The following is a 9,335-nucleotide window of genomic DNA, read 5'->3' as shown; positions in this document are numbered from 1 at the left end:
GGCATACTTTCTTCTATTAACCGGATATTATTAAAATAGGTTTACTGTCCAGTCCCAACTCTATACCACATACCACACACACACACACACACACACACCTTCACACTGAGGACCATTAGCTGGGCTTTTTTTTTTTAAGCCGCGATTTCTTCCCATTAAGTGGGAATGATTAAAATAGCTTTTGCATAATCCTCCCCTTTCTAGCGCTCAGTCTGTCCCCGTCCCTCTCTTCTTTGGGAAGTCATTGGCTGACCGTTTTAAAAGTCGCTCGAGCCAGTCCACAAAGGCTTTAATTAATCATTCTCACCTAAATAAGTGTCAAGAAAACGTGTTAATTGGAAGGACTTGCCTTGCACATTCGTGTCCGCTTTGCCACAAGGAACCCATTTGCCTCCTTGAAACCTCCAGTGATTGGGATCCGCCAAAATCACATCCACAAAAATATTGTAATGAGCGGTGGGATCGAGACCAGAAATGTTAAAACTCAAAAAGGGAAACATGCGCCTGTTTAAATGAAAAAGGGCGAGAAAACAAGGAAAAAAAGAAAATAAATGTTAGAGATTAAATGCAAGAAGCGGGGCACCAGATAGCCAAGCAAAACTTGTCCTCGCGGTGTGTTTGAACGACTATTTGCTGCTCTAGAACAGGGGTAACGGGAGAGGGGAAGACGGAGGGCCGAGTGCTCTGCGGTGGGGGGGCCGGCAGGTATCAGTGCTAGGGTGAAGAGCGGGCTTGACCTGCTTCTCCACCTGTCGGTACAGGCCAGCCTTGAAGAGCTGCTCTAACGCCTGGCTGCAGCCGCGGCTCTTCGTCTTGCTCTGTCCACTGACTGACTCTCCGACCGCACTAGTACAGCTGACTCCCCGCCACCAACATCACCGCGGCGGTTTTTATCCCTTCCACTTCCCCCTTTTCCAAAACCAGCCAACTCCAGGGCGCACCCGATCGCCTTTCTACTCCGCTCCCCGACCCGACATCGTCGCTGCCCGGCGGTCACAACTTGGGTGCTCTCGCCCAGGGTCACGCCTGGAACAACGGCAGCGAAAAAAAAGTAGCATTACCTTCCCTGTTTAGTGATGATCATCTCCGTTTGATGCCGATGAAATTTCAGCCAAAGTGGCCTGTTGCACAGGTATACCTGCGCCTTGCCCGGCACCAACCCGGGCTGTGTGGAAGAGAACTGGTAGAACGGAGCTCCTTGGTAGGAGTGGCCGTACTGCTGTGGGTAGGGGTAGCCGGCGGTGGGGTAGCCCTGCGGCGAGGAGTTGGACAGCAGGCTGTTGTAAGCTCCGTTGGTGATAACCGGGTGGTGGGCCATGTAGCGGCTAGGGCTGCCGATGGAGAAGGCGGGATGCGCCGGTCCGTGCTGGCCGGGGTACGGGAACATGGCACTGGGAGCAGTGGCCGCAGACTGTGGCTGGCTGGACTGAGAGAGGAGGTAACGATCTGCAGCAGAGCCATCGAAACTGTGACGAAGCTCAGAGACCCCGTCCAAGACAGGAGAGAGTTTACTTCTCTGGACGTCCCCTGGTGAGTCCTTGGAGTCAGGAAAATTGTCTGGATCTGACTGATTCGTCATCCCCCTGGTAATTTTTTTCAAAGGTGAACTTCTCTCCAGGTTGTCAGTGGTCGAGATAATGGGATGATCGTGCAAGACAAGCTCAGATCCGCCCGAATGTGGGTAGCTGCTGCTCACATTGAGAAATTTCTTGGAGAGCATGATAGACGGAGAGAGGCAGTGCTCCAGCTGCATAGCTCTAGAACCTGAACGCTCGCCCTCCCGTCCCTGGGTTTTAAAGTCCTGTTTATCATAAACTAGGAATCCACAGACCCCTCACTAGACAGAAAGCACTTCAACCAGCAAATGCTTCTCAAAGGTTTGATTTACTTTTTTTTTTTTCCCTGGGAGAAGAGATTGGCCAATTGACACTATGCAGCAATCAGAAAAGGCTCACTTTTGATCTTGCTGCTTATGCAGCCGATGAAACGGCTCCTGCCATTGGTTAGCTGCTGACAGTAATTTAATTAGATAGACATTAATTAGGATAATCACCTGGCTCCTGGTCGCGACGATCATGGCAAATTGAAGGGGATGATTTTATTGTTGGCTTGGGGGTGGGGTGGGGAAAGTGTGTTGGTTTACGTGAGCTCTGTTATGTCACCTTTAAGCTTTGTGACCACTGCTTTAGGAAGATTCAAAGATGTGCAATTTACTAAACATTTCTTACCCCCCCCCCTTTCTCTCTTTAGAGAGGAGGGGCGGAGGAGGGAATTCGATGATGCTAGGAGACTTTTCGGATCTGAATGAGCCAAATATTCAGTTGAATGTAACGATTTCAAGTGCAAAGTATACAAAGCGCGAGCCGGTGGCCTCTTCTCGCCCTGTAAAACTTCCAGAGTCTGTCTTTTCCAGTTAATACACAGAAGCACACACACCTGAGTCTGTGCTTTGTGTGTAGGTACTGCGTGTCCTTGACGCCCCCTCCCCCACCTTTAAACTGCACGACTAAATAAATAAATAAACAAACCTCCGCTGCTGAAAGCTTCAGCCCTAAGCTGGAGAGAGGAGAAGTGGAGGCGAAGCAGCTCACCCACCCATTAACCCACCTCGGGAAGGTTCGGTTTCCGGCTGGGGTACAGAAACAGTGACAATCTATGATCTCCTTTTTAAGTTTTGAAATAATCATAAGCCGCCGCACTGAAGTGCTTTAATGTATTTGCAGTCATGTTTACTGGGTCGTTACTAAATATTTTATCAGCCAACTTGGTTGCAGATCATCTGAAGAGCAGCTAGCTGGGGGCGGGCGCCATGTATCCTTTAAATCCCACCGCACTTCCTCCTTTCGAAGGAGGCCCTGGCTTGGTGACAGGTTCATAAGCCTCGCCAGGAAAAAGAGAGGGCTGAATCCCCAGTGCAAATGGGTTCGCTAGAAGCGTTGATCTGGGGAGACAGAGTGGAAGTGGTGTCAACGCAGTGATCTTACTGAACTCGTGTGTGTGTGTGTGTGTGTGTGTGTGTGTGTGTGTGTGTGTGTAATGTTTACATAATCCAGAGGGAGAGAAAAAGAATTCATGCCAGTAATTTTGGGTTAGAGAAGAGAACCGGTTTAAAGAGATTTTGCACAAAAACACCAAGCAACTCCGAGGTGTAGGGAAAAAAAGATCTCCCAGTACCTACTCCACAGGCCAGCCTCAAGCCTAGAGCACCTGAGATCAACGACCCCAGACCTGCTGCGTGGGGCCAGGCATTGCCAATCTGCTCTGTAGCTTTCCTCCCTGAAGGCCATAGGCACAGGAATGCGGAGTCAACACCGGGCTTAGCTCAGCTCGGGCCAGCAAGGTGGTCAAGAGGCGACGGGCTCCTGGACACTTAAGGAGCGCCAGGCGATCCTGTCAGGCTCGAACCACAAAGGCTCAAACTCAACCCGTAAGGCACACAGGTGGAGCATCTGTCTTCAATCCAGCCGCCCGAGTATTCCCGGCCAGAGCAGCAGCCTTCAAGGCTGGAAACGTGGGGTGGGACTTGGGTATGGTCAGAGAAGAGTTAACAGATTAGGGATGTGGTGAAGTTTAGTAAACAGCCAGTCGGCCAGTGCTGAGCCTGTGCTGTGCTGCCACTGGCTGCAAGAAGGTAACAGTTTTGGCCTCCTAAGGGTGCAGGAGCAAGGCCCAGCACTGGTGGCCATAGGCCGGACAAGTTGATGATCAGATGTCTCAGAATCAAGAAGCAATTTTCTGGGAGAAAAAAATAATGCCAGACCCGTTTTCCCTTTAAAAGCAAACCTCAGGTCCTGGCCAGAAAGCTTCTTAAACAGGCAGGATTTTAGCTGTTCAGGCATTGGAGCACCGGGTTGGTGGTGGTGATGAATAGCTAGGATGGTATTTGATGTTTTCTTCCCTTAATTTTTGCTGCCACTTTCGCCCCATTTAAGTTGCTTGTGTGTTCTCCTGTCTTTGAATCCCTCGCTTCTTTCACCAAGTGCCTCTCTCCCTCCTGACTCTTACATCATCTTGCCCCCTGAGCATGACACAGAGTATTAAGTTCACATGAATGGGAGATATCAAATAAGCTTTGGACACCTTAAAAAATACTGGCTCTTAAAAACATAAGGAATGCCAAAGTGACCAACAAAGTGTGAAGATTGAAAAGGTATGTGCCTTCCCTAGAAATTGAATTTGGAGGTGAACAGGAACTGTGACCCACTTTCAATAATCAGCCCAAAATTCAGTGATTCCTTGCAGATACGTTTGCCTTGAACTTTGTGTATATTCACAAGGAAATGGGGACTCTCGATAGAAGACTGGGTGGGACTTGGACTGTATATATGAGCTTCCTTAGCACTGGTCCAGGCAAATCAGTTTCAATGGTGTGCAGTTATATCTCTGCACTAATAACACGGGGGTTTGTTACTAGACCATCTTTAGCTCCTCATCACCTCTGTTGGGGGTAGGGTGTATCTCGTTCGTGTTTAACAAGTTGGTTCAATGCCTAATGTGCTTAGGGTATCAGGCTGCTGGTAAAATGGTTATATATGGCTAGACAAAGGTATTTGCTAAGTGTCTATTAGGACGACCTGATTTTGATCAACTTAAAAATATTTTTTTTTGTTTTTTTCGAGACAGGGTTTCTCTGTGGTTTTGGATCTTAAAAATATTTTTAAAAAGACATGATTACCAAATTAAAAGATTGTGCCAAGGTACTGAAACTGAGTGTTTCCAACATAAAGCAGGCAGGAAGAAGTGGTCTGTGGCTATTTGAAACCAAGGAAGTCCACAAGGTCAAATAAGAGCAAGGCAGGGAGGGCAATGAAAGTCTTCCTAGTCACAGAATTTAATAATTCAGGGATTCTCAGGAAACTCAACCTGAATGCCGAGTCCAGCCCTAGAAATACTGAAGCTTTTTCCCCAAGGCCACTCTATTTAACACACACACAGAAACACACACACACACCCTAGTTCTCCAATATCTGTGAAAATTGTCAGTGAACCTAATTATAGTGAAAACTCTGTATCTAAAAAAAATCATGCCCTTAAGTGTGGATTAGTCAAGAGAAAATTCTACCCATTTATTTTAATTTTAAATAATTAGATGCAATGCCAATAACTTAATGTTGCAGTTAACAAAATACTATATCTAAAAGAAACTATAAGACAAGAAATAACCAGAACATATCATTCCACAAGAGAGACAGACAGACAGACTGAGTGACTGAGTGACTGACTGAAAGGTCCTGGAAACTTAAGACAATTCTACCTTCGGTTTCTGACAGTCACCAGATGGTAAGAGCATAAACACAACTGTTGAAATATCTGGTATTTGGGTATACTATGCATGACATGCATGATACCCCTAGTAGGTGAAGTCTAAAGTTAACCAGTAAGTACAACCCTCCTTTCACAAAGAGTTAGAAAAACTTTCACCATATTTTCACAAGGGTACAACCTAGAATTAAATCTGTCTCCATACTGTTAGCTACTACTGGGGGTATTCAGTAAATTGCTTTTCAGTAAGTATTTATTATATAAGGGGGTATGACTATGTATTTTCTTTATGTGAGAAGCTATGAGAACTGCCAATAAGCCATACTATTATACCTAACACTGAGTACTTCGATGTTAATTCAGGAAACAACTATTGTTTATACACTCATGACATTCAATTCACACCAGCATTTATTTATTTATTTACTTTACTTTCTATGCCTGGGCTACATGAAAATCTACTGGTGTTCCCAGCAGTCAACTTCTAGACAGTTTCAAAATTGTTTGTAGAATATACTCTTCAAATTGTGAGTTTAAAATTGCCCACCTTTTAAATGAACTTTTCTGAAATCCTGAAAGTGTAATATGTTAAGATATGAATAAATAATGCTGGCTTGAGAGAAAGGCTTTTTTTTAAAAAAAAAAAAAACAATATTTATCTGGGTTACTCACTAATGAGGAAGCCACTCACTAATGGCGATCACTAATTTGTGAAGTTTTGTTATCACAGTGATGCTTCATGTGTTATAAGATTTCAAAACGCGATGAGAAACATAGCTTTGTGTGAGATTTCCAAAGTACTGTCAAATGTTATTCTGTCACTTCCACCCAGTGCCAAAAAGACCTCGGGAGACATGGATTGTAAATGTATTTTATTTTGTAAGCAACAATCAAAATATATTTGTGCTACTGATTTTTTCAAATAGTAAATGGGGTCTTAACAAAATTTGTCCACTTTGATGTATTCCTGAACAACTTTGGAATCTGCAAAACCCTGACTAAATAACCAGAAGCAACTGCACAAGTGAGATGGAAGCGGCACAGGTGACTTCCATGCCACCACATCACCTGCAGAGCTCCACCGTGAGCAGTAGGACAATGAAGGAAAGTACACTGAGAGTGTCGCTGACAGCTCTCTAGGTTGCTTTATTTAAATACAACAGTATCCAACATTGCTGCCAAACACTGGACAATATTTGAAGTCATAAGCACATCCACATGTTCTTCCAAATGACGTTTGGGATCCTAAAAGGAAAAAAGTAAAAGAAGAAAAAGATAGCTGTGTTACTGGTAAACTAATTTTTTTCCCCAAAAGCAGATTAAATTAGTAATGAAGCCTAAATTTACACATATTTTACCACTCAGCTTTTCCAACACATTGTTACATTCTTGATTGAGGCTTCTAAATTTGTTAAACGGAAACTAAAAGAATTACCCAATGAAAGACGGATTTATGCAGTCAATGCTAGTTATAGATAAGTTCCACAGATTTTCATAAAGGGTAACAGGTAAACTCACCTGTTTTTTAAAAGGTGCATTTATGCATTTGTATATGCATGAGTACATTCTGTCATTAACATATTTTAATGTCTGATGAAGGTTTATTTAAGGTATAGGTAAGCAGGTAATGTGAATAATATAAATTGTAAAAAATGAATTCTGTAAATCTTAATATTTCAAGAGAATTATTCAGAAATATTCTTGGATCAAAAGCCAACGTAATTGAAATTTTTAAATATAATTTGGATTTATTCTAAAATATTAAGAATGCTTCATCCAGCTATTCTGAAAAATTGTATCACTAGAACTTAAACAGGCATGACTGAAACCTGATCAGATCCATTTTAAAATAAGGTTAAAAATGAAACTTAAAACTGCACTATAATAAAACAAAAAAATTAAATGTTTACTATGTTTAAGGACAAATAAGTTATTTCAGCTAAATTTGAAAGCTTAAAATAAATATTACTAGCAATAAGAAATGATCTTAAAGCATTATTCTCTTATATGTGTTTTAAAATCCCTAAGATTTATAACTTTATACAAGTCTTCTTCCCTGGCTTGTATAACTCTTAGCTCTGCTTTTCTTGTTCATAATTTCAACACACCAACTTCTTACAATTGAAAGAACACATGCTACAAGGGATTCAATGATTGGACTACGGTACTATTAGGGCTGGCCCTGAACACAGGCCAGTGACCTAGTCAACACATGCATGTAAAACATGGGCACCTTGCTCAGGCCTTAATCCCACACTTGGGGAAGTGGAGGCAGGAGGATTTCTGAGACTCTTGATGCCAGCCTGATCTACATAGCAAGTTCCAGGACAGCCAGGGCTACACAGTGAGACTCTGCCTTAAAAAAAACAAAACAAACGAAGAAAAACAAAACACCATGATTCTGATTTTTTTTTGCTCTTGTTTTTTTTTTGAGACAGAGTTTCTCTGCTTAGCCCTGGATGTCTTGGAACTCTCTCTAAAGACCACACTAGCCACAAACTCAGAGCTCTGCCTGCCTCTGCCACCAGGCATGCACCAGGCATGCACCACCAACACCTAGTGACCCTGATGATTTCTAAACATCAATTATACATTTTCCAGTTTCAATTTTAATTTAGTCCTTTCATTTTCCTGTGGGCCATTAAAGAAAATACACTAGAAACCACTGCCTCAGAAAGTAATTTATTTAGTGAGTTCTAAAGAGGGTAATGTTCCAAACGGGTAATCTAACATATATTAGATGAAAATAAGCAGAAGAAAATGAAAACAAGGCTGATACCACACAGACTGGAAAATAAGATGAATTTCATTTTATTCTGATTTGAGGGTACTCATTTTTAAACTGTAATAATTAGAATGTACTCATATTTGTACATATCACAAATTTATAATTTATGATAAAGTCAGACCTCTGCCCCTACTACTCTGCTGGACTAATTGGTTTTACAGTGAATTGGTAACTCATTTATCAGTTATCTACATTACTTGTGGCAGCTGGGTGATTCTTAGAGATTTCCCATCCAAGAATGGTCCTGGCCCAAACCTACATAGCTTGTGAGATGTGATGGGATCAGAGCATATGGTAGGATGGCTGAAAGCAAAGACAGCTTAGTGTCTTGCATCTGAAATATCAAGATTCTGCCAACATCAGCAATATGATAACCATGTTCCATGAAATGGGGAAAAATGTAATCAACATTCTTTAGAAAAACAGTCTAATTAATCTGTAGATTCTTTTAATTGCTGGGTATGTTCCCCCATCCTCTGATAACCAGGTTTAAATATATATTTCATCTTAGAAGGGCAAAAGAATCACTATTTAAACCCTTTCTCACCAAGTAGTCAATAGAATTCTAAACTTTCTCAGGGTGTCAGCTATACAGTAAAATGCATCTTTAAAAATTGTTACATATGAAGTAAATCTATAGCAACACTACCTACCTACTGATAAATGTATCATTAACAAAATCGTTATTAGTTAAATAAACCTATCATCCTTTTTATATTACCTCATCTACAGTAAACTTAACTCAGGAATCAAGTGTCATTTAATTTATTTTTAGTATACTATTTTCACTAAGGATAGACAGTGTGTCACAGGTAGAGATTTATCATTTATTCTCTACAGATAACAAAGAGAATCTGATATCTAATAAATATAGTGGCCTTTAAAATTTTACTATGTTTAAATGACAGAAGAAAGATGTAGTATAAATAGGCAAGAAAAATCGATAGTGCCTAAAATAGTCTTGCCGCTACAAGAGCATGTTAGCACGTGAGTGTGTGCCCTATAAAATAGTCTTGCCGCTACAAGAGCATGTTAGCACGTGACTGTGTACCCTATAAAATAGTCTTGCCGCTACAAGAGCATGTTAGCACGTGACTGTGTGCCTATCACAGTCTCCTCACCTGCTTGCCAACGTTCTTTATTGCCAGCTGCTCAGGTGTCATCTTATCTTCTTCTTCTACAGCCTGTGAGGGAACACAAAGGAGAGTTCTGAATTCTGTGTTTATTTTCCCACTGACGGATAACCACCAAAGCAAAGGGGATCATAATTCCCATTCAAAGCATC

At 42.0% G+C, this 9,335-nt stretch overlaps 2 protein-coding genes across 2 annotated transcripts in view; both read right to left on the bottom strand.

The window, feature by feature from the left end:
* Nucleotides 1-2,051, bottom strand: part of Tbr1 (T-box, brain 1) — an 8,209-nt gene extending 6,158 nt beyond the window's left edge. The window contains 2 exon segments of the mRNA XM_026778641.1: nt 350-504; nt 1,062-2,051. Of these exon segments, the coding sequence (XP_026634442.1) occupies nt 350-504; nt 1,062-1,753 (847 nt within the window). The 5' untranslated portion in view covers nt 1,754-2,051.
* A 4,067-nt stretch (nt 2,052-6,118) lies between these two features.
* The window catches only part of Psmd14 (proteasome 26S subunit, non-ATPase 14), an 87,103-nt gene continuing 83,886 nt past the window's right edge, over nt 6,119-9,335 (bottom strand). Inside the window, exons 11-12 of the mRNA XM_005346459.3 lie at nt 9,172-9,234; nt 6,119-6,507 (exon numbers count right to left, since the gene is read on the bottom strand). Of these exons, the coding sequence (XP_005346516.1) occupies nt 6,409-6,507; nt 9,172-9,234 (162 nt within the window). The 3' untranslated portion in view covers nt 6,119-6,408. The remainder of the gene's footprint in view (nt 6,508-9,171; nt 9,235-9,335) is intronic.

The sequence above is a fragment of the Microtus ochrogaster genome, chromosome 4 (genome assembly GCF_000317375.1).
Source record: "Microtus ochrogaster isolate Prairie Vole_2 chromosome 4, MicOch1.0, whole genome shotgun sequence".
Classification (NCBI taxonomy): Eukaryota; Metazoa; Chordata; class Mammalia; order Rodentia; family Cricetidae; genus Microtus; species Microtus ochrogaster.
This window is presented reverse-complemented; position numbering and strand designations above follow the sequence as displayed.